Source organism: Rhinolophus hipposideros (genome assembly GCF_964194185.1).
Source record: "Rhinolophus hipposideros genome assembly, chromosome: 5".
Classification (NCBI taxonomy): Eukaryota; Metazoa; Chordata; class Mammalia; order Chiroptera; family Rhinolophidae; genus Rhinolophus; species Rhinolophus hipposideros.
The window spans coordinates 49,101,867-49,128,150 of NC_138051.1; the positions used below are offsets into that span (position 1 = coordinate 49,101,867).

The following is a 26,284-nucleotide window of genomic DNA, read 5'->3' on the forward strand; positions in this document are numbered from 1 at the left end:
TTAAAATTAACCTCAGCAGTCCCTCTCTAAACAATACAATTCAGACATCAAGTGAGATTCTGTCTTCCAAAGAAATGCAATCATATCCCTATAAGGAATACCTACATAAATTAAGTGTGATGGAAATTTGGGGGAATTGAAGGAAAAAGGAACAGTTTACTTTCCTATCCTGAGTTTCTCTACAATGCCCACACCCTTTTCCAGGGTAGAACTAGATAGGAGACCAGCTATTTTGCTGGTCCTCATAAACCCACAAACATTAACATGGCAACTGGACAGAATGAACCATACAGTCCTGCTGGAGGCTTAGGGGAGTTTTAGGTAGGAAAACATAACATGATCTGTCTTCCATCAGAACTAATAAGAAACCAGAGGAAAAATGCTGGTTATTTCCCTTGCTTAAGGGAAGAGTTTAAAAGGCTACAAACTCTCCTCTTTCTCTCACTGAAAATGTTCTGCTCAGCTCTATAAAAAATGAAGTAACTAGTAACAATGTTTTACATGTATATATATATGTGTGTATATATATATAAAATCAATTTAAAATGTTAATTATAAGTGATTAGTACTAACATCTTCAAAGTCACATAAATGGAATTAAATTCAGCTCTGCTAGTTGCTAGCCTTGGGAAAGTTACTTAACTTTTTTGAACCTCTTTCCAGTCTTTAAAAATGAAGTCAATACTTACACAATTCACAGGGCTGTGGTGAGAAATAAGAGAAATACTGTATGTGAGACACTCACAAAAGTGACTAGGATACAGCAAGTATTCAATCAATAATTATCAATATTATTACTGATTTATTAATCTCCACTGTATTTGTATCTGCATAGCAAAGTTACTGGCTAACAATTATTTTTTAATAAAATTTATCAGTAATACACACCTTATAATCTATAACAGATTCTTGTTCCTGTTGACATTGGGAAAGATAATCCTTCATATCATTCAATTCATCTTCATGTATCTTTCTAACTAACTGTTGACGCTCCTGAATCTGAATTGTGCCTAAAAATAAAAATTTTCATTAGACATATAACATAAATGTTATGATTAGCAATATTTTAAAACATAAAATAAACATTTAAGCTGCATATAGTTAACTAATCTAGATAGGATCATTTTCTTAAAAACATCAGCATTTCACAGTTCTCTAAAAATTCTGAATATATAAATAATAAATAAGTAAAATATCATGGTGTCATTTATCAAGTGGTGGTGGATGTATGTTAATGTAATAAAACAGGGCAAGTAGGTTAATATATTTTTTACTTTATTTAGCACACACCCAGAAATATTTCAGCAGTTCACTATCCTTTTGGTTCAAGCAAGCCAGCCCACATTACCCCAACAAAGAAAACCATTTATGTAATGTTTTTATCTTACTATATTGAAAGCACTCAAGATGGTTGTTTTTGAGGGATCTCTGAGGTACATAAAGTGTTACATTCCCCCAGACAGAAAAAGAGAAACCATGGAGTCTGTTAACAGATTATAAAAACAAAAATGTCTATTTTTTTCTCACTGTATCTTGCCTGAATGATGTAATGCAAACTGAAGAGGTATAGCAAGGAAAATAATTGGCTAACTGTGACTACCCACTATTCTCAAACCCAAATCTTTTAAGAATCCTGCATCGGTTAGGTCTGTACTAAAGTACTACTGTCTCTATCCCAGCAGTGATAAAGGAATCTTAAACTAACTAGGACGCTCTATATTTTCACCTTAAAAAATCAAAATGTTAATTTGCCAACACATGCTGTTCATATGCTGCTACAACATGCTTCATGCATGAGAGAAAAACAAAACAAAACACTAAATCAAAAATAAGGCAAAAAGCATGACAACCTTAATATTACATCTACTGAGTGGCATGGCATTATGTAAAGACATCACAGAATTTTGTGACAAAAGGATTTAAGAATAGTTTACTATTTCTTCTCTTACTGCTAAAAACTTTAATTTTTAATTTCAATACACATTGAAAAATACTAACTTTTGCCAAATTAGACAACGGTTACCACTTAACAGCTGATATTGTTGGTATTCATTTCCTTCCTTAAATTTTCTGATTTATAAAAGCATGGCAAATATGTTTCAGTATTACTCAACAGAATCTCAGATTTTTTAATGTTGAAATAAATGTATCTGTGGTTCTCAGAAAATCGATTTCTTTTTAATGAATTCCTTTGGCCACTGGAAAATGACCTAAAACCACGTGTTGAGATCTGAACTGGCAATGCTACTACATAGCATATATTTGATGACTGTCTTTGTGTGGCGTTTATCAATCTCACTGTTGGTTTTTTTGTTATCTTCCCCTACATCTTCAGCTGCCTAACTATAAAGTGTTACTACCCAAAGCACCATCTTTGGCCTTCTGGTCATGTGTACAAGCCCACCTGTATTAATTACTTTAACCCACTGTCAGTTTTTGCTGTCACTGCTGTAAGGCTTCTGCAGATAGAGTCCCAACCTCACCAGAGCTTCCAGCCAATATATCTAGCTGCCTGTTGGGCACCTTCATGAAAAAAAAAAAAAATCGAACTTTAACAGCTGCTCTAAACCATTCTAGAATAAAGCTAGGTAGAAACAAACCAAACTATCTCACCATCTATTTATCATCTAACAAAACTCTTTCCAGTAACAGCCCCACTTCCAAAAGTAAAGCAGCTAGCACACCTTCTTTCAATTTAAAAAATAATTTAAAAAATACTTGATAGCTCAAGTATCCCAGTTCAAAGCTGCTATCCTTCATTAGTTCACTGTCCCCTATTTCATCAGCATTCTCTCCATCCCCACCATCACTGTAATTATTAAGGGCCTTATCACTGAGTATCAAAACTACAAAACCTCTCAGATGACTGTTCTGATTTTTTCCCATACCATTTTCCTTCCTGTACTTTCCTCTTAAAATTACTGGTCACTCTACAAATCAGACTCTCCTACCCAGATTCCAAAATGTTTTATAATACAATAGCACCCCACAGATTCCAAACTTATACTCCATTATTTCTAAATATCAATTCTGCTATAGACGAGGCAGTCTTCTCACTACTCCCAAACCGACCCAAGTTTATTTTCAGGTCATCAGGTTCTCCGTTACTGGAAATGTTCCTCTTTCCTTCCACCTAGCTAGCATCAGCAAAATAAAACCAGACACAACTCAAATCCTACCAGCTCCAGGATGACTCATAAGCATAGCATTTGAGCTATAATCTGTATCTATGCTACATAACGTGGCACCTACTTATATTGTTATCTTGTCTGAAGAGCAGAGCAGGCTATCAATATGTAAAGCAACTTCTTGAGAAAACCGAATCAACTGAACTCCACTGATGATTTAGAATATGGATAGTCTATGAGCAAACAAAAAGTAAGGAAGATAGGTAGGTGCTTCATACATGAAGATTTTTCTTTAAACTTCTGTAAATACTTTCAGAACCTGAAGCAGTCCCAAATACCTATAGTACAATTCTTTTAATATCCTCAGTCGTACTAGTTTTCACCTTCCAGGATAGATCTGAAACTCTAAATTTACATGAAGCCAAGATTGGTGAATGTTCTAAGTGACTCACTTAGTATTACGTTTTTATTAAATGATTAAAGTAAGGTATTTTGCCGTGTATACTGCACTCCTGTGTATAATGCACACCCATGTTTTTGGCCCAAACTTTCAGGGAAAAACTTTCATTTTAATTTTTCACTTCAAATTTTTACTTGTTTACATTTAGGTACTTGTTTTTTGCATTATGAAGGAATTTTAGCATTTATTTTTTAACATATTGTGGTACAAGAAATTTTATGTTACAAATAATTACACGACACAAGAACAGATACAAGGTACAAGAAATTTTATGTACTGGTAACAAATTTACAATATTTATGCGTCATAGATAGCTAAGAACTCTTTGTCGTTGCAAGTTCGTCATACGTTCAACAAAACCGATGATCGTATTTCAGGGTATTATTTTTCATACAGATATCGTTACTGATTTCTAGAGTTATACATTTAACTCATAAGCATAAATAAAAGAATTAAAAACATTTATATAGATACAAAATTAGTACTAACTTATATATGCTCATCCTTATTTTTCCCTCACAAGTTTGGGTAAAAAAGTGCACATTATACACAGCAAAATACAGGAAATGACTGATTACGGGAGTGCAATGAAGGACTCCAAGGTGCATGAGAAATTCAAACTGGCTCTGAAGTCAACTCTAAAGAGCTCTTAAAGTGTTGAGATTAATGCCAGAATTAAGAATTTACGTGAAATCCTTTAAATAGTGACCTTGAATAGCTAAGTCATTCAGGTAAGTTTTGTATATTCATTGAGCCAATCTCATTATTACATAGACTTACTTCACATTATATTACCCAGTCTTTTCATATTCTGAAACGCTAATTCGAAAAAGTACAGGAAAATGTTTACTTAAATATTAAAGTAAATTTTACAAGTAACCAAAATCCTAAATAACAGCAATAATTTCTCAATTTTGAAAGCAGTCCTCTCTAAACTGATCTTTCTACAAAATACTTAAAGGTCATGCAATTGGTGAGGTTTTAGTGGAGTTTGGATTAACATTAAATCACTGTCCAATTTTTTTTTTTTAGTAGGAAAAATTATTAAGATAAGACCTTTTCGTCTGTTACCTCGTTTACCTGTGGGGAAAAAAAATCATGCTCAAAAAACACATTCAAACATTTGCTTCAGCTAGATAATAAAGTTAAATATGTATTTCAAGTCAACTCTCATTACAACAGATTTCAAAGAAGGATACAAATTATAGTATCTCAGTATTAAATTGAAGCAGGCATTTGCCAGGAGTCTGAAAACTTATTTTTATTAAAATAAAATTAAATACAAGAAGCAGCACATTTTACTAACTCTGACTTAAAACAAGTATTGTTGTCATCATTAAGTTTACCCTACTATTATTCATGTTGACTAATGTATCTTTTCCACAAATCAATATAGGGTACACGTAATTCTTCAGTCTTTACATAAGGTAACACATTGGTAGAAGGAGCTAGCCAAACAGGACTATTTCAGAAAGTTAAACTAGATTACACAGGCAAAAAAACCTTAAAGTACTTAATATAGGCAGACTGAAATTTGTGAAGTTGACAAGATCTAGACATTTGTTTATAAAGTGTTTTTTTTTAGAAATGCTAATAAAACAAAGAGTGTAAATGTTCAGTTCTCAAACACACTCATCTTTGTATAAATATACACCTAAAATGAGATTTAATGTTTAGGCTCCCAAATGAAAAGTAATATTCTTCCTCTTTTCACCCAGGACTTTTAAAGGATTTGCATTAAGAAGATAATCAATGTACATAAACACTAACAAGAATAATAGTGAGCAAAATATAATGCTAAACTACGAAACAAATTCTCAATTCACATGAATCATGGAAGCAGCCAAGAATGTCACAAAATATAAAGCTTGCATGAAACCTGTAGAAAGAAATAATGAGCACCAATTATTGTGATAGTTCAATTGTAACTATTTCAACCGGGATTTAAATAATCCTCCCAATAAAGTCACAGTTAAAACTAGTTTAATTGTTATTATAAATTAAAATGATTTGCCTCATGGTAAGCATTTGAGATTTTTAATCTTCCAATCTTTTCCTTAAAAAAAATACATGCTAGTAATTCTTACATTTCTTAAATAAAACTGCCTAATTTAAGTGAAAACAGCTTTGTGAGATAGGCTCAAACAAGCTGTGTGCTTTCCAAAGTCATATGTTTAATGACTCCTCTTAGAAAGTGCTTCTACACTATGTCATCAGTATATACATAACAAAATTTCACATACTTACCATAGAAATGTCCAAATCCCATGCTGATTGCAATCACCAGAGCAAGTATAACACACTTATTGAGACCACTACTGAATTGGCGTTTACACAACTCTTTAGAGGGTTCAGTTTCTTGTTCAGTGAGTATTCGTTCTTCAGATTCTGAACTAGAAATAGTCTTCTTTCTAGCACGGCGTCGTCTACAGGCAGGACTGGGCTGATGAGTGGTTTCATCACTACTTGATTCGTCATCACTAGGCTGAGATGAAAATACTATTTTAAAAAGAAAAATATAAATATTAAAAATTTTAGAAAAGCTTTCCCAGTGAATGTGATTTAAAATAATCAATGCCATCCCTACATGCCTTTTTTACAGAAGACAGCCAAAACACAAACAAAAACTCAAGCTTTCAAGTTTGTCAACATAATACCAAAATATAAACAGATTTCAACTGTGATACATAAGAATCTGTTAACTATATTCTGTGCCTTTGAAGATCTGGTTTTCCTAAACCTCTCTTGTAGTTTATATCATTAGAACAATCATTTTCATAGTCTATTAAATTTATTTGCTATTAGGGCCATAAACAAATAGTATTTCTATAAAGGAAAAAAACCTACTATCTCTTCATTGTTTCAAACAGAGGAAATTTAAACTCAACTAATTAAGGAGCACAGGGACGTATACAAGTTCCTGTGACTTACAAAATACAGTAACTACCAAAAGTTTCTTGGGTGTATTTGGACTCTAGTTTCCCATCCATTCTATGAGCCCACAATCAAGGTTCAAAGCACTACAGTTTAACACAGGTTTCCAGAAGTCAGATGAGCCCTTCCCTTCAACTGCCACTCTTACTAGAAGGTTATTAATTTTACCCTCTAGTAAATATGTCAGCATGAGGAAGTGACACAACAGCTATCTCCGATATTAAGGACTAGTCTGGTGCTGCTCCTTTATGAAAAGAATAGTAAACAACAAATTGGAAAAAAAAATTTCACAAGAAATCTCAAGTCCTGGAAACATATCCACTGGAAAAAAATCACCTTCAGTTTTTTCAAATGTATAATCTGTTAATACTGTTCCATATGTCAATAAACTACGTTGACACAGAAGATTAGATGACTCAGTAATAATTCCCACAGGCCAGTTAGAAGGAAAAAAAGCACTAAAAGTAAGGACAAAATATGAACTTGAATTTGATACACAGAGCTCCAAAACAAACATTCATGCTTCAAAAAAGCAAAACAGTTCTTTAGAAAACAGGATATCCATGCCACAGGAAAGCTGGGGACTTAGGTTAGGCAACACTTTTTAAAGAAGGATCACGGAGGATTCAGTTAACTTTCACAGTGACAACAAACACAAAGACAGAAGGCACTACTGAATGAATGACTATTCCTAATATTTAGTGATACAGATGCCACTGAGAGATCTTTTGGTCATGACCCTTATGCCCATCATGTTTATCTGCTTATTCTTGATCATTAGTTTTTCCAAGATGCCGTCGCCTCAGCTGTGAGGTTACATTTCTTGGACAAAGAGAAAGAAAGGAAGACTTAAACAAAGCATTACACAGGCATTCATGATCATAGTTGGAGTATTTAAGTCAGACTTTCTAACAGTAGTAAGATGGGTAAATGTAAAAACAAACCATTTGTCAAAATCTCTTGAATAAACTTTCAATTCCACATTAATATATTGTCTTCATTATATATTCTAAATAAACAAACCAGCCTAACCTGTATTAGTAAATCCACATCCTTATCTAATGCTTCCATCTTTTTAACCCATACATGATAGCTGAAATATTTTTATTTTTAAATGTCTTTTAAAGCTTAATTTGGCCCACAGTCCAAGATGCAAGCAATGCAAAGGCATGCAATAAGCTTAGGCAGCTTTAGCACAAGATCAATTTTGAACACTGTTTAGAGTATCATAGCTGACAAGAGATCTTTAAAGCACTAAGTAAATAGTAATTGTGACTAGGCACACTCAGCTCTAGAGAAGCTGGTAGATTTAGTCACACCACCTTGGAAAGTGAGTTGGCTAGGAACGTGGTGTTTCAGCTGATCATCCCATCCCCTTATCCATTCAGGAATCTTCCACAGCTTCTCCCACCACCTTTCTTTTGTGAATAAACAGGAAAAAAGATGTATAAAGCTTTATTATAAAGAATAAAAAGGAAAAATAGAATTGAAAATACTTATTTTAATGATCACTTAACATTGTTATTTGTGCTCCATCAAAATCTAACAATCATGCCTTTTTCAAAAACATATATGCAATACAAACTTTTCTACAACTACCAACTTTGCTTTCTTCAGGAAGGAGAGTTTCATATGAAGGGAGTGGGGAAGCATTCTTAAATCAACAAAAGATTACTGTCACAATAATCTAATTGAGAAGAAGAAAAAAATTGAAATTAAAATCCTACAGAGATGGAGAAGAAAGGGCTCTGAACAAACAAAATAAGCAAGCAATGGGTAGCAAGAAATTAACAAACCAAGAAAATGTGGGGTAAAGGAAAGAAAAAAAAACTCTGGGCAACTGATTTTATATATAATTTTTTTCAACATAGTCCAACATAGTCCATAGTAATTTTTTATTATTTTTTTCACATTTTCTTTATTGAAATAATTAATTCCTTTGGGAGGAATAGCAATGGACAAAAATATACCTATTAAAATATTTTTATTAACTGAATCTGTAAAATTCCCAAGTCCAAATTCAGAAGGAGGTAAAAATCAGAATAATGTGCTCAGAAGTATCCAAGTTTCTAAAAAATATTAACAGTATGTTTACTGTCAATTTCTTAAATGTCTGCTTGGACCTTGCTGCAATAGTCCTGCTTCATTTCACTACCTTTTCTGGCCTACTGATATTCTCAAACCAGAACAGTCTTTAAAAAAAAGAAGGAAAGAAAAAAGGAGTACTTGAATAGCACAAATCCTAGATTTAAAAAAATAAAGTTCAATGACCAAAAAAGGATTCTAAAATCAATTACATTAGCCCTCGTAAATAAATGTATTCCATATACTATTCTGGCCAAGGCTGAAGATTCTCTGTGACCATTAAGAATGCCAGATGAGTATTTAAACACTGGAATAAAGTATTTTCAAGCTCTTGTTTATAGGCAAACTAACTACTAACTGAAAATAACTCATTAAATGAGATAGCTAAAAATCTCTACCAGGACATTTTATTAACTTAAACTTCAGTAAGAGAAATTCCATTATCTGATTCTGGCAAATGTAAATATTCAAGAATGGTAAACTTTAGGGAAATGATCTGAAACAGATACTACATGTTCATGTTTTTGCATCAAATTAGGAAATTCTTGGAATCGCTAGCAGTGTTCCAAGGTGTCTCTCCCACAACTTACACTTAAGTTATAACTGTGGGTTAATTACAAGTTTGTTATATTTTCCAGTAACTTGTGTGTAAATATATTTCTATCATGTTGAAAGATGTTATATATGTCCCTAAAACTGAGCCAAAGAATTCGAGATCGGAATTAGTTCAATAACTCACATTTTAACTCCAGTGGATTCTGTCTGAACAGAATGTGACTTACAATAGGCACATTTTCATAACTCAGTCTGAAATGAATGATCCAAAGTTCAGGGCTTTGGGATGCTGCTGTACGCCCAGTTCCTTGAAGCCTGTTTGGCACTTGGTAGCACTCAGTAAATGTTTGCTGAAATAACTAATAATTGAATAAACCTGAAAGACTCAATAAGTTTTCTTTCACTATTTCTATAATATAAAATGTATACCATTGCAGGTAAAAATCTTAACATTCTCCTGCCTTTAGGCATAATGAGTCAATCTCCCACTCTCAAAGATCTCAAAAACGTCAGTGTATTTTGTTTGAAATGTTTGACATTAGCATACCTCCTTGAAGCTTTTTTTTTATCTTTTAATAAGACTTAATGATAGAGAGATGGTATTTATTGTCATAACAAAGGACTATGCTCTAGGCCCTAGAGTCTAGGAAAACAGTAAGTGTAACAGTAGATTTTACAAAAAATGTCTTCAGTTTTATTCAAATATAATCAAAACTTGAGATTTCGGGTTAGAAAACAAGCCACTATATAAAATGTGGTCACAGGAGTCTTTAAGTCTCTTATCAGTGTATTCTTTGATAGTTCTTACCAGTTTCTGGCTGACAGAATGTATACTGGCTGCTAGAGGAAGAGCCCATGTTAAAGTCTTCCGGACTCTGTGCTTCTTTAACAATTATAGCTTCTTCTTGATTTCCAATTTCTTCTAACTTAGGTGGCTCAAGGGTAACAATATCAGAATCATCACTGACAGTTCCAAAATAGACATTGTCTTCAGGTGACATTTCTTCCTCTCCCTAAAGAATCATAATTTCAGAGACAGTAAGTTCAACAATTATTTAAGGGCCTTATATTTTCTACACAGTTCAAAGTGTATAATGGTACTTAGGCAGTATGTTAATTTGGGCTTAAAATAAAAGACATGACTCCTGTCCATTAGGAAAAGATTACTCAACAGTAGCTTCATCTTTTAGTTTGAAAACACAATCAAACCCCTTGGTGACTCTCAGAATTACATCAAACTGCTGCCTACTCCTGGTGGATTGCAAAAGTTAAGCCCACCTTTACCACCCAATGACTACTGAACGGAGAGGATTTCTTTATCAGTTCCATGTGTTTACTTCAGTGAAACTGTAGTCAGGGAGCCCGTAAAAGACTGATAAAATTTTCCTGGTTATGGATGTAATAAACTTCAACAGCTAAGCCCTAAAAATCATCCAGCTATCTAGTTTTACCTAGAAGTCCAGTAAACACTAAAGGATAAGATTCAGTTTGCTCTTAGTTTTAAAAACTAACCTTCATTTTAGATATGCACCCCATTAGCTTAATTTCTCAATTTAATTCAAGAATGCAACCTATTTCCAAAGAAAATTATATTTGGAAAAAAAGAAAATTATGTTAGAGGTTAAATGAATAAGTCTTTAACATATTACCAAGAAATTACTTTTCTAAACTAAAAGGCATCTCAATCAGGAGTTAAAATAGAGGCTGACTTTAAAAACCTTAAAAATGACCAATGGGGCCAGCCCGGTGGCTCAGGCGGTTAGAGCTCCATGCATCTAACTCCGAAGGCTGCCGGTTCGATTCCCACATGGGCCAGTGGGCTCTCAACCACAAGGTTGCCAGTTCAACTCCCGCAAGGGATGGTGGGCTGTGCCTCCTGCAACTAGAAAACGGCAACTGGACCTGGTGTTGAGCTGCGCCCTCCACAACTAAGACTGAAAGGACAACAACTTGAAGCTGAACGGCACCCTCCACAACTAAGATTGAAAGGACAATAGCTTGACTTGGAAAAAAGGCCTGGAAGTACACACTGTTCCCCAATAAAGTCCTGTTCCCCTTCCCTAATAAAATCTTTAAAATAAATTAATTAATTAATTAATTAATTTAAAAAAAAAAAAGACCAATCTATGGAATCTCAAAATTCTAAATGAAAATTGTTTATAATTCAAAGAATGCATAACTATAAACGGAAGCTTTAATTAGTATTCTCTATGTTTATCATATTTCCACATAGTAAAACACAGGTTTACCTCAAGTGCTGACTTTGTTTCCTCCAAAACTGGATAAGCAGTTTCTCCCCTTAACATTGTGCCATTTTCGCTTCTCTCTGATATAAAGCAAAATTACACTTTATTACTTTGGCAGTCTACATATATAATAATCTGCGTACATAAAATGTATTCCTGATTTTTTTAAGTGGATTTAATCTAATGACACATATAATTACAACAGTCATTCTTCTGTGGCTAAAAATATCTCTATTTCAAATAAATTATTTCAATTATATTTCAATACTTGAAATTATTAGGGGATAATTTTAAACACTGAACTGAACTCATTTAAGATCTATAAAAATACAATCTCAACATAAACATAATCTCTACTTTACAATACCAAAAGCACTTAATCCAAAGTGTTTATAAAAAGCTGTCAGTGGGTGTTAATAGGCGTTAATATGGAAAATTGATTCTTATACTTGATGGCACATTTCCTGCGTTCTTAAAGTTTATTCAAACTAAAGGTACCACTATTCTAATGACTGTCGATGCCTGGTAACACAAGAATCAAAACTATGGTTTCAAATTATAAATTCTTTACAATAAAAAATAGACTATAGAAAATAAGAACTTGAATACTAAAAAACAAGATGTCACTACAGCAGATATATTTTATAAAAAACTCCTCAAAAAAAAAGCATAAACAAATGTTTATAATATTGTATTTTAATGTAAAAGTCTACAAAATATTAACTGAAGTTAAAAATATTAAAATATATAATAAACATATAAATGCATACATAACAAAGAACATATACCAAATGTTTATAGAAATTATCTCCAAACAAAAAAAATTATAGGTGGCTTAAATTTATTTTGTTCATCTTTTTTATTTCTATCATGAATGTCTTTTTCATAGAATTTAACCCCTTCAAAAAAAAAAAAAAATAACCTGTTTTTGTGTGTTATATAGTCCCTAACAGAATATAAATTTGAAGATAAAATTCCTCAACAAAGTAGAGATGGGTCCAAGGACTCCTGAGGAAATATGGAAATTTTTTTATATACATGAGTATATGCATTTCTTGGGAGAGACTATCCTTAGCTTTCAGGTTCTCAGAGATTTATGACCCACCAAAGATTACAAACACTATTCAAATGAGATTAGTAATCAAGATTAGTAATCACATAGGCCAAAACCAAGATTAACAGGTATGACTATTATATACCTAGTCTTGACACCTCTGCTTTGCTCTCCTGAGGGGGAAATATTCTGTGTACATTTTTAGTAATTTTTTAAAAAGTTTAAGAAGTAATTTAAATATGAAGATAAATGTATGCATTAATTACTTGGGTGTCATATTTCTCTATATAATTAACGTGGACATCAAATCCCACAGGAAGTGGGATTATAAATAACACATGCAATACAGTAGTTAACTACCACTTACCACCTCTAACCAAAGTGTGATGATAACTGAAAAAGTTTAGTAAATCCCTTGTGATGATTTAATAATTTTGTACATCACTAGTCTTAATCACGATTAATAATACTTAGTTATTGGTTACATGTGTAATATCAAAAGAGTTACCTGGAGGCCCAAATATGTACTAGAGCAGCAAATAAACCCCTGGGCAGGTTGATACCACCGGGCTCAATAGGCCTGCCCCGCTAATCCATACTAAAATTCTAGTCCTTCAGTAAACTGATCATTTAGATTAGCCAGAAAAGCTGCTAACCTACAAAAAAGTCAAGATTCATAATGTTCCTCACACATCCTATTAAGTAAATTAAAAATAAACAAACAAATCAGACTTTTTAAACATCTTACCTCCCTGCTCTACCTGCAATACTTGTAACTCGTCTTGCTCTAACGATGAATACTCTGGGGTGAGCTCACAGCTGTCACTGGCTGTACCATGTTCAGAATGCACCATCTCTATATCAGACCCCTAGGGGAAAGTGAAAATCGGTTATTTGTCTGTCAGCTGCTCAAGGCAGAATTGGACGACAAGTAGATGCTTCCATTATTAAAAGTCCCAAATGCTACCACAGTCCAAAGAGAATAGTATCTAATCTGACTACCTTTTGTTCAATTTAGTCCATATAGGCCTAGGGAGGAAAATAGCAGAATGGAGCCACAGGTTTAGATTCAAAAAGAGGTAAGTCAGCCCAAAAGTCGAAAGCACTACTTAATTTTATAAACCCAAGCAACAAATTTGAATCCCAAAGAATAAGTTTCTAAATTTAGCTATTTCTATTAATTTGCTTCTATTCAACATTTATGTAACTACTCTCGGCAGGTCACTTTGATATTATGGGGTATAAAAAAATTCAAATCCAAAATTCAAATTTACAGTATATTCAGAGAAAGTCACATGTAAATAACTACTTATTCCCAGCAATGTATAACTAAAAGAACTAAGGGCAAAGTTTAAAATGAACCCATTAGATTAAAGGAGTAAACTTTCCTTATAAAATTTTACATTATTTGTTATTCTTCTAAGCTTGTCCTCCTTACTTTGATGTCTGTCTTTTTTTTAAATAAAATAGTGGATTTTGAGGTATTTTTTTTCCTTGTACCTTAATTAGCAAAATAAGGTTAACCACTAAGTTGATTCTGCCTCTCCCCATGCTACTCCCTCACTTTTTCCTATAGTTTACTGATTCATGAAATCAAAAGGTCTGAGCTCTCCTGATTAACTCAGAAGACTCAGATCTTCAAAAGGACTGACCTTCAAAAGGTCTCAGTCTTTGGGGTTGCCTAAAGTGGGAGGAGAATGGTAGAAACACAGGCAAAGTTAGGGATGGACTGGGGCTTTCAGAGGAGACCAGTTCTGACTGTATCAGAATGGGGGCAAAGGGAAAGGAAAAGGAAATACATGTGAGAGACACTAGCCAGAAAGAGTAGAACTTGATAACTACTCTAGATATGGAGGGAAGAGGGATAAAATTACAGATATAATCTACTCTGTGATGAGATATCTCTAATACAGAATGCCCTAATGACATACATGGCTAAGTACCAGAGGGGTTTGCTGCCTTGCTTCACGCTGCCCTCACAAATAGGTTTCCCACAGCTGCCTTGCTCCTAGTTAATTATCCTTGAAGGAGAAGTTGTTGTTATGGGAGTTGTTCTATGCTCTGTAGAAAACAGGTTAAAAATAGAAAAGTCACTCATTAAAAAAAGAAACTGCCTCAAAAAAAAGAAAGAATGAAACTACCTCAAACTCAACTGATACTGCTGCTATTAAATTTTAAACCTTTCTTTTGGAAAAAGCAATCTTTTTTTGTTGTTGTTAATGTTGTTTTCTAGAAGATGTGACTAAACCAACTATCTACACCTTAAATTATCAAAATAATTGTAAAAAATACCATCTGAAACCTTTATTAATGAAGGAAAATAAGTGAGGCTTGAGAGATCCTAAAAACAAACAGGAAAAATATAGATAAATCCATTAAAACTTTGAATATAAATGATTTTTATCTTATTCCTTCTAATTCATCAGTATTTTACAATTTGTCTATAATGGACATATATTACCAATGTGAGAAAATAAATTAATGTTTCTTAGGTATTAATGTGTAACATCATACTTCTATAATAAAATTCATTTTGTGAGAGTTCTAGCCATAGTACTTTTCCTGTCAAGTTCTACTAATACATATCATAAGTGGAACTCAGGTTCTCCATGCTCTTTTCTGTTCTGTTTATCTACTTAACATATTCTTGGCCAAATTACTTAACCTCTCTAAGCTTTAAATTTTTTTAACTATGAAATGGGAGTGAAAACAATCTATACCAGAGGATTGTTTAAAATTATATGAGAATGTAGGTAGAGCTCAAGGCCTGACCAATAATAAACCCTCAGTAAATATTTGCCTACTGTCTCAAAGCTGAGGAAAGTAATGTACAATAAATAATGTAGAAGATGCTGGCTCATGAAGAGATTTTAGCAATGAAGTATAATGTGTGTGTGTGTGTGGGGGGGGGGGATGTCCAAACTATAGACAATGGAACCTTACGCTTAAATGTAGAAAAAAATTGGCCTTCAAAGAACCCAGTTTGCATCACTGTTAACTGTATTACAAATGGCCTTATAAAAAGTATTACATAGCATACCTCATGATTGATGACAGTCCAACCACAAGATGATTCACTGTCACTGGAGTTTTCAGACATTTTTCAGGTCTACAAATATAAAAACATATTGACAGGTGGGACATATTTGTTAAAATCCTATAGGAAGCACTATATGTGACCCAATAATGAAAAGTGGCTTACTATCTTCCCGGTGAAACTGATACAACCTACCCATGGATTTACCATAGAGGAAATGATTGCATACCCGTGTGAACAAATACAACCAAACTTTTAAGACAAGGAGATCCTCCTGAGCTGGAATAGTCTAGACAAACATAGTGTTCGAATGATTCAGAAGAACGCTGGGTCTGAAAAAAATGTAAGACTTGACCAGGCAGAACTTAAGGGAAAGGAAAACCCAATTTAACTGTGTGGGGAAGCCAAGAGTTCAGAAAATGGCGAACAGGGAACAGACAGCAAGAGTAAAAGCCTTTTTTCAATGAACAGTATGTAAGGTGTGAAAAGCATAGCTGAAGAAACCAAGCATGGGGAGTGGAAGAGCCCCCAGGTCAAGCAAAAGGTCTACCGTGTTGGCAACAGGAAGCAATTTAAATTTTCAGGCAGGGAAGAAAACATTATCAAACAATTTTTATGAAAATAACTGCGTCAGCAATACGTCAGTTGGATTAAAACAGAGGGGGGAAAATACCAGAGGTTGGTTAGAAACTTGTGGTCATTGGCAATAACGTAGACTTAAGTCCTAAACCAGCATATATTTGTCACTCTACCTGGTTTGTTCTCCCCTTTCTTTCTGAAACTCCTATTTAAATGTCAAAACCAAGCTCACTAAAGTGAATTGTATCTTACTGACTTTGTTCTATACATTTAAGTCTTATAAATACTTCTATTGCACATATTTTGTGAACACACTACGTCCAAATTGATGATTGTTATTCTAACAGAATTCTACTGCAGACAATTTAATATGGAACTGGTGCTCACATGAGAACAGGGCACAAATATAGATCTGAATCTTCCATTAGTGATTCTGGAAACTCTTGTAAATTAATATTTTAAAAAGATAACAAAAACATGGTTGGTCACTACAGTATAAAAATTAACATGTTTTAGATAAATTCCTCAAAACCAAAATAAGACATAGAGATTGTGTGACTTTTAAGGTCATGCTGCAACATTTTCTGGTAAGTCCATCTGAGGTAATCTGTTTGATTTCCTATTTACAACTGATTAGGGTCCTGACGGTTTATAAATTTAAAGACAAACATGTAAAAAAGAAATATGACAGTGAAATAATTTCTTTGTGTCCAGTAGAATTATCCCAAAGGTTACATTCTGAATAGCCTATAAGATATAAACCAATTTTATATCTTAGCAATTTTATTTCAGCATTCCTTATTAAACTGACTATCTAACTCCCAATTTCGTACTGAACTAGTTTTCACAAATTTTTGAAAAACTTTTTGATGTTTCAAGTTGTATTTCAATTGTTTTATAACATTTAAAAATTATGGACTGACATATGGACTACACAAAGACTGAGCAACTAACTTTGCAGAAGGAAAGGAGTATGGTCAAAGGCTTTATAAATGAGCTTGCAATGTTTCTCACACATGCTGGACAGAACATTTTTAAATTGAATTGGCTGTCAAAATTTAAAAACCGGATCACATAAAATAAATTCTGGTTTCTCATTCTAAGAAAAAGAACATGATGATGATGACACTGAAGGATTTCTCAAGAGAGAACAGAAAAGCATTACAGAGCAAAAGCAAAGGCAGCACTTCACACCTGTCAAAATGGCTATCATCAAAAAAATCAACAAATAACAAGTGCTGGCAAGGATGTAGAGAAAAGAGAGTCCTCGTACACTGTTGGTGGGAATGTAAATTGATGCAGTCAATTTGGAAAAACAGTATGAAGATTCCTCATAAAACTAAAAATAGAGCTGCCACATGACCCAGAAATATCACTTCTGGGTATTTATCCTAAGAAAAGAAAAACTCCAATTTGAAAAGATATATGCACCCCTCAGTTCACTGCAGTATTTACAATAGCCAAAATATGGAAGCAACCAGGGTGTCCATTAATAGATGGGTAACGATGATGTGGTATATGCACATGCATGCGCCAACACACACGTATACACACAACAGAATATTACTCAGATTACTCAGCAATAAAAGATTGAAATCTTGTAATTTGCAACAACACTGGTGGACCTAGAGAATATTATGCTAAGTGAAATAAGTCAGACAAAGAAAGACAAACACATATGATTTCACTTACATGCGGAATCTAAAAAATACGGAACAAATCAAAATAGAAACAAACCCATAAATACAGAGAACAAGCTGATGTTTGCCAAAGGAGGGAGGGGAAGGTAAGGTGAATTAAATAAATAAATATTTAAAAATAAAATTTTAAAAATTCACTTTCAAAAAAAATTTTATTAAAATTTATTGAGGTGACAATGGTCAGTAAAATGACATAGGTTTCAAGTGTACAATTCTGTAATACGTCATCTGTATATCACATTGTGTGCTCACCACCCAGTCAGTTCTCCATCACCATATATTTAAGCCCCTTTACTCACTTTTACTATCCCTTCTCCCCCCGTTACCCTCTGGTAACCACTAAGCTATTGTCCGTGTCTATGCGTTTTTGTTTCTTTGTTCCATTGCTTTCAATTTTATATCCCACATATCAGTGAAATCATATGGTTCTCGACTTTGCTGTGTGACTATTTCGCTTAGCATAATAATCTCAAGAGTCATCCATGTTGTCACAAATGGCACTGTTTCATCTTTCCTTATGATAGAATAGCATTCCATTGTGTATATATACCACAACTTCTTTATCCAATCATCTATTGCACAACACTTTGGTTGTTTCCATGTCTTGGCCACTGTAAACAAAGCTGCAATGAACATGGGAGTACATGTATCTTTATGGATAAATGTTTTCAAATATTTCAGTAGATACCCAGGAGAGGGATTGCTGGGTCATACGGTGATTCTATTCATAATTTTTTGAGGAACCTCCACACTGCCTTCCAGAGTGGCTGCACCAATCTGCATTCCCACCAACAGTGTATGAGAGTTCCTTTTTCTCCAAAGCTTTCCAACACTTGTTATTATTTGACTTGTTGATGATAGCCATTCTAATCAGTATGAGGTGATAATTCATTGTGGTTTTTATTTGCACTTCTCTGATGATTAGTGATGTTGTGCATCGTTTCTTGTCTATTGGCGTTATATGAGTTCCTTATATACGAGTATTTTGGATATTAGCCCCTTATCGGAGGCATTTGCAAGTATCTTCTCGCATTCAGTTGAATGTCTCTTTATTTTGTTGATTTCTTTTGCTGTGCAGAAGCTTTTTAGTTTGATATAGTCCCATTCATTTATTTTAGCTTTTATTTCCCTTGCCTTTGAGGTCAAATTCATAAAATCCTCTTTGAACCCAAGGTCTCTAAGTTTAGTACCTATGTTTTCCTCTATGCAGTTTAGGTCTTTGATCCATTTTGAGTTAATTTTGGCACATGGTGACAGATAGCAGTTTATTTTCATTCTTTTGCATGTGGTTTCCCAATTCTCCCAGCACCATTTATTGAAGAGGCTGTCTTTCCTCCATTGTATGTTTTTGGCTCCTTTGTCGAAAATTATCTGTCCATATTTATGTGGGTTTATTTCTGGGTTTTCAATTCTATCCCACTGTTCGGTGTGTGTATTTTTCTGTCAATACCATTTTGATTATTGTTGCTCTGTAGTACAAGCTGATGTCAGGGAGTGTGATACCACCAGCATTATTTTTTCTTAGGATAGCTTTGGTTATTCCAGGTCTTTTGTGATTCCATACAAATCTGATGATTTTTTTTTTTCTATTTCTTTAAAAAATGCCACTGGGATTCTTATGGGGATTGCACTCAATCTGTACATTGCTTTGGGTAATATGGCCATTTTAATTATGTTAATTCTTCTAATCCATGAACACAAAATATCTTTCCGTTTCTTTGTGTCTTCTCCAATTTTTTTAAAAAATGTCTTATATTGGTGGCCGGATGGCTCAGTTGGTTAAAGCGCGAGCTCTGAACAACAGAGTTGCTGGTTCAATACCCACATGGGCCAGGGAGCTGAGCCCTCCAAAACTAGACTGAAGACAACGAGCTGCTGCTGAGTTCTGAAGGGGCAGCCAGCCGTATGGCTCAGCTGGTTAGTGCGCCAGCTCTCAACAAGACTGCCAGTTCAATTCCTGCATGGGATGGTGGACTGTGCCCCCTGCAACTAAAATTGAAAACGGCAACTGGACTTGGAGCTGATGGGCTCTGCAGAAACACACACTGTTCCCCAAAATTCCCCAATAAAAAAAAAATTTAATAAATAAATATAAAAATGTTTTATAGTTTTCAGTGTATAGGTCCTTCACATCCTTGGTTAAGTTTATTCCTAGGTATTTTATTATTTTTGTGGCAACTGCTAAAGGAATTTTTTAAAATTTCTTTTTCTCAAAAAAAATTATTTTAGGATGAGAATCATCAGGTGAGAAAATTACTATTTAGTAACATGAATTTAATAAATACATTTTTCAAAGTTATTTTTTAATGGTGTGTTTCTGTAGGAGTATTAAAGTGTACCATGGTTGCAATCAGTATGACACTGACTGAATACTGATTCATTTATGAGGTAGACTAAAAGGAGCCATAGTGGGCAAATGAGTAAATAATACATCTTTTAACAAAGTTCAGAATTACGTATTTATTACATAAGCTCTTCCACAATAGCTCCAGAGAACTATTACAGATCCTGCCCAAATAATGCTTATTCTAATAATGAAACCATACACTAGGGGCAGCCATGAGACTGAAGCATGAAGTACCTGAAGGAAACAAACCAACATGAGTCATATTATTGCTGTTTCTTCCTTCTTGGAAAGGAAGAGGACAATTGAGATTAAGAAAAACACTGTCTGCAAAACCAGGGAAACCTAAAGAAATTCATTTATCTTGGAGTATTTAACATGTGTTTATCAATAAGAGGAAATAAAATATTATACATATATAAAGCTATATAATATATAAATTAAACATACATTACATATATACACATGTATATAACTGGTTTTTAAAAAGCAGCAGCCTATTGTAATCCTTGAAGTCTTATTATAGCTCTTTAGTCACTGAACACATGGGCCAAAGATACAATTTTAAAACACTTTAGGTGGCAGCTGTCAAAACTAATAACACAGCAATATCAATTTTACCTATAAAATACAACCTGAGGGAATATTACCTCATATGATGGTGCCTCTCATCATTCCTAACTACATTTTACTATGGAAAAAGTAAGGTTTCCATCACTGTATCTTCTAGAATTAGGCATGAAGGAGAAGAATGTGGGCATTATTCTCCCACATGTCTATAATTCCAATGTAAGCCAACCAATGGGCTGCCAGCAGAGGTCCCAAAAGTGCTGATGTATTATAATTGTGATCAAAGATGAGTCAGACTGGATAGTTTTCAAGAACTTATTTCTATAATGCTTATCAAATGTTCTGAAACTTTCATCTCCCCAAAACAATATGAAAATGCCTACCTTAGGTTAAAAAAACCAGACTTTATTTGAGAAATTGGAGAGGATTCAAGATCCCAACTAATGAAAATTTTAAAATGTCCTTTATACTCTATTTCTTTGTCCAATAACAACCCTACAAAAATATTTTTAAATAAGCCTATCTTGATCTGAAACAAACATTACATTCAATCATTCATTCAACATATACTTATTGCACATCTAATATGTGCTATGAACTATTCCAAGTGGTAGGGATACAGCACCAGGGTGGGGGGACATCCCCTGAAGAGTGTATTCTTGTAAGGGACAGTGACACAAACAAGCAGAATATGTAGTAAGCCAGGCGGTGGCAAGTGCTGTGGAGAAAAAGAAAGAAAGAAGGGGAAAAACCGAACGCAGGGATTGAGGTAGGGATTTTAATTTAAATAAGGTTAGGGGAGGCCTCCTACTAACATTAGGGTATCAATTTCTCCACAGTCTCATGAACAGAGTAACAGTAACAACCATCTTTAATTTCTGATCACCTCATGAGCAAAAACAAGGAACATAAGCAATTTACATAAAAATGGCTTATAATAAGGAAAAGATGCTCAACCTTTCTATCAAGATTATTTTAGTGACTAACCAAGATTAAAGAGGTTAGTAGGTTAGATAAGAGATGGGAAAATAGGCACTGTAAAATTGGAAATGTAGACTGTTATTATCCTTTGAGTAATTTTGTAATAATACCAAATTTTACAGGCAGATACCCTGTGACCTACCAATTCCATTTCATTTACTATCCATTTCATTGCTAGGAATGTATCTGATAGAAACACTTACATGAGAATGGAAATATATACACACACATAAGAATGGTTGATGGAACAATTTTTATAATATAAAATGCGTGAAATGCCCACCAACAGTGAATTTATTAAAATTAAAATACATATCTATAATTAATGCAGCCATTAAAAAATTAAGTAGATCAACATGTCTTGATACACAAAGATACAAATACTATATTAAGTGGAAAAAAGACAAGTCAGAAAATACATATAATGAAACCCTATTTATATTAATCTATATGCAATATATTAAAATTTTAAAGAATATCTTTCAAATCTAAAAAGCCTAAAATTACTATTGCTAAATTTTCAATGATCATTTATTACCTTTATAATCAGCAGAAAAAATAAGTTATTTTTTAAAATGAAAAGACAAACCCCATTTTTTTTAAATGTCTTTTTGTTTTCATTTCATTTTTAAGAAGAGCGCAGGTCACAGTGGCCCATATGCAGAGATTGAACCGGCAACCTTGGTGCTACTAGCACCATGCTCTAACCAACTGAGATAATTGGCCACCCAACAAACCCAATTTTAAGTACAGTGAATGGCTGATACAAATCCAATTATCTTCTCGATAAACAGTTTCTTTAAGACAAGTTAAAGGGCTTAAGGGAGTCATATTAAAATGTTTACTATCTGGGACATCAGAAGTTTATTGTGGAAAACTGACAGTAGAAAAAAGATAGCATAACTCAGGGCTTTGATAAGCCCGCTGCGCAGTAACTATGACATCAAGTTGCAAGTTGTGGGTCCTATATTGCTCCTCCTTCCTGGCTATACTCATCATGTAAGTGGATACAAAGATAACCGATCCATAATACGCAGGCTCTTCTAGTTCTAATGGAGTGGAAGTTCATTAAAAACACTGAAATCTATCATTAAAGATAGGTTTCTGGAAAAAAAATTTTACACAGGAGTAGTGATTTAACTTTATCCACTGCCCAGAAAGAGCAAGCAATGCTGTTACATACAACAGGTAAACGTTTTGATCTGGAAAATAAATTCTGCAAGACGTGAGTCAATACACAATTTCTTCACTAGTTTCCTTCCATGATGTAACATCCCTCAAATTGGGAAACAAAAGCAGCTACTACCATATTTGAAGATAAAGGCATCCCCTTTTCTCAATCTAAAAGAAGCCACACCTTTGATAAAAAGTTTGAAATAAAGTGAATAAACAATATGAATCCAAAATACTATGGGAAAATTAAGATACCTGTTAGTATGGAAATATTCCTTTCACCAGGTATTCTCATTCTGAGAAAAATGACTTTGCGGGATTGTTATATCTTAATTTCGGAAAACCTGAAAAAGCCAACAAATATATAAACTTGACTCAGCTCCATACTGCCCTCACTTGGGCACTATAAGCCTCTGGTGACCCTCTTTCCCCCATTATGAATAAATAAGTAAAATTACTGGGTTCTGGCTCTTTGTTTTCTTCTGTTCTCAACTTTTTTTAAATAATGTTTTCACTTGTTAAAAAGAAATATATAATATATATATTCATCATATAACCTGTATTTTTTGTTTATTTTAAACATACTCTGCACAAAAAGATAATTCACAATTTTTTTTTTTACAACTGTCTTCAACTTTTTCATTTGGGGGGAAAAAGATGGAAAACAAAGGAATTTTATACATTTTCATTTTGCTTTCAACTTTTTAAAATTTGCATACCTTGGGGGCGAGGAGTTATCACTTTGTGAGAGGTGTAAATGTCTATTACATTGTTTTGTATATTTGAACTAATAAAAAGTCTGCACATCTTATTACAAAACAGATAGTTAAATATATATCCACTGTTATGTTCTAGTGGATAAAAATGTTAGTAGTTATTTGAGTTATCAATTAATCATATAAGCAGTCTTATGATAAATTACATGTCTTTGCTTTTAGTTTCACTTATTTATATTTACTCTCATAAAGTCCTCAGAATGTATTGACAAGTTTCTGAAAGAATTTTTACTTACAATTAGAGAATGCTCTTTCTATATGCCAACCAGACTGTATGTAACGGGCAGGACTGACTTCCCCAGAAGGAGGGGTCTAAGCTCTAAACTATTTTTTTGCACTGAAAGACCAGTGCTTATACATGCAATGTATCTCTCAGAAGACCTGTTCATGAAATCAACCTCAAGTACCATTTTAAAATATTAAAAACAACATCCACTTTCTACTATTAAGTTAGACTGATGATCTTCCTCATACTTTAGATATGGGATTAAAACAAATCAAGACCAAAATTAAACCCAACCATAAAAGCACACGGCAATTTCAGGACCTGTAAGGCAGCAGAGTGCAAAGTCAGTTAGGACAGGGGCTAGGTTTCCTTCAACCAAAAGCAGCCAAAAAAAACTACCAAAAAAATCAAATGAAGATCCCATTTGACTTTTCTTCATCAAACTTCCCAGTCAAAAGGTATGTATCACATTAAGTCATCATACCTCAAATGTATGTTTTTATGTATGAGTGAATGTTACTTAAGCAGATCAATAATACTTTGCACGAGTCACTCTACCACTTACAAAGTGGTATCATTTTCATATCTGATTGATCATCACAAATACCCCATGAAGTAAAACAAATGGTTATTATTTACAACACAAATGGAAACAGAGACTCGTAAATTACATTACTTGCTCAACATAATTAACACCCTGACGCCCCATCCAATGCTCTTTTTACGTTCCATCTTGCTGGCAATGTGAACCAGAAGTAAGGTTTTAGGATAGTGATTTATAGACAAGTATTAAAGAAAAATTAGATTTTTTACTTCCTGTGATGATAGGAAAATCTTTTAATTCACTTTACTATTTTCTAATATTTCCTTGAGAAAACCCTGTAGGCCTTTATAAACAGGTTTTCACACATCAAATGCTCTTAAAAAAAAAAAAAAATCCTGGAATTTATCAGTTAGTTACAATCCTCCCCAGATTACAGGGCTAAATTTCATTTTAGAACTCAAATTGAAATTTTGTTTTCAAGTTTATCTGGTGCAGTATATCAGACGTGATCATTGAAACTGACTCAATTTTTAACTGTTTTAAATCTAGTCAAAACTGCACAACTCTTTGGAAGAAAGTCCTTGAAAATGTTAAGTTATCGCTTACAATACGGCAATTTCCTCACCTTAACCACACACAAACACGAAAACAATTCAGCCTCTAGTAGTTCTGTATTGTTAGATGAGTCTGCATTTTCTGTTTAAAAATACCCTGGGCTTCACAGGCCTTGCCGCTGTGTCATATTCTTTACATGTTCAGAAACTGCTACTTCTAACAGTTCATAGTCACCTAATTTTTTAAAATCTTTATTTAATTTGGATAAGAATTACACAATCTGGTTAGTAAATCAGACCAAGTTAGTAAATCAGATATATTAATTATGAACCTTTCTTATGCCCTATAAATGGACCCAAATATCTAATAAGATACTGAGCCAACACAGAACACAAAATACACAAAATTAAAAGGTAAAAGTATTGAAACAAAATTTAAATTTGGGGAGAGAAGCAAAGCTCCAAAGATAACCTAGTAAAGTATAAACACTACAGCTTTAAAACAAAAACTTCAGAATGGGTTATTTTATTAAGAGTTAATGGACACTTAGGGCAAAGGTAAACCCCAATTTTTCAAGACTGGTAATTGCAAAAATATGTAAATATTCATACAGAAAATCAACGTGGCCCTTTCTGTATCACAGAAAACAAAATGTGGGCTAAAAAAATATGTTACTTCCTATTTATATCTAACACATCCATACTAGGAAATAAAACAAAAGTTAACATAATCCAAAATATCACACATATAAAACAATACTCAGTGATTCAATGAAAACAAGTTTACAATGCCCAATTTTATAATTACTTAACTTCTTTATTTCCACTGGCAAGTGCTTACAAATAATAAATGAAAGATTCTACTGGATATTATTTTCAAATTAATATCTCCATATTTCGTCACCTGATGGATTTACAGGAATAATCAAGATTGCACAGTCTTAACTGAAGAAAGACTCAGCACTTTGTCTTTGATTTTATTATACAAAGTGAAAAACAGATCAAAATGAGATGAGATGTACAAATGCTAAGAATTACTGACATACCTGGTTTTTTGACCTCTCCAGTACAACTGATGAATTCTTGTCCCTTCTGGACAATTAATTTACATTTAACTTGGTTATTCATATAGTCTGTGGATGTAATAACACAGACTCTGCCTGTTTTTTGTTGTTGCTTATTTGCTTTTTATACCTGGAATTGCTGCACTTAGATCCTTTTTTAAATTAAGTTTTTTTCTACAGAAAATTTGGAAAATAACAGAAAGTATAAAGAAAACCATCATTCGTAGTTTCACCATCTAATCACTTTTATAACTATAACTATCATTGCAGTCTT

The 26,284-nt window shown here is 33.4% G+C and overlaps 1 protein-coding gene across 7 annotated transcripts in view; it reads right to left on the minus strand.

Moving 5' to 3' along the window:
* The window catches only part of CCPG1 (cell cycle progression 1), a 66,881-nt gene that overhangs the window by 39,212 nt on the left and 1,385 nt on the right, over positions 1–26,284 (minus strand). For 4 of the 7 annotated variants that reach the window (XM_081048047.1, XM_081048048.1, XM_081048045.1 and 1 more), the window contains 7 exons: positions 15,503–15,571; positions 13,211–13,331; positions 11,412–11,488; positions 9,971–10,175; positions 7,845–7,940; positions 5,836–6,087; positions 889–1,010 (listed from right to left, as the gene is read on the minus strand). In XM_081048047.1, the coding sequence (XP_080904173.1) occupies positions 889–1,010; positions 5,836–6,087; positions 7,845–7,940; positions 9,971–10,175; positions 11,412–11,488; positions 13,211–13,331; positions 15,503–15,562 (933 nt within the window). In that variant the 5' untranslated portion in view covers positions 15,563–15,571. The remainder of the gene's footprint in view (positions 1–888; positions 1,011–5,835; positions 6,088–7,844; positions 7,941–9,970; positions 10,176–11,411; positions 11,489–13,210; positions 13,332–15,502; positions 15,572–26,284) is intronic. The other 3 variants (XM_081048051.1, XM_081048049.1, XM_081048050.1) reach the window with 1 other exon arrangement.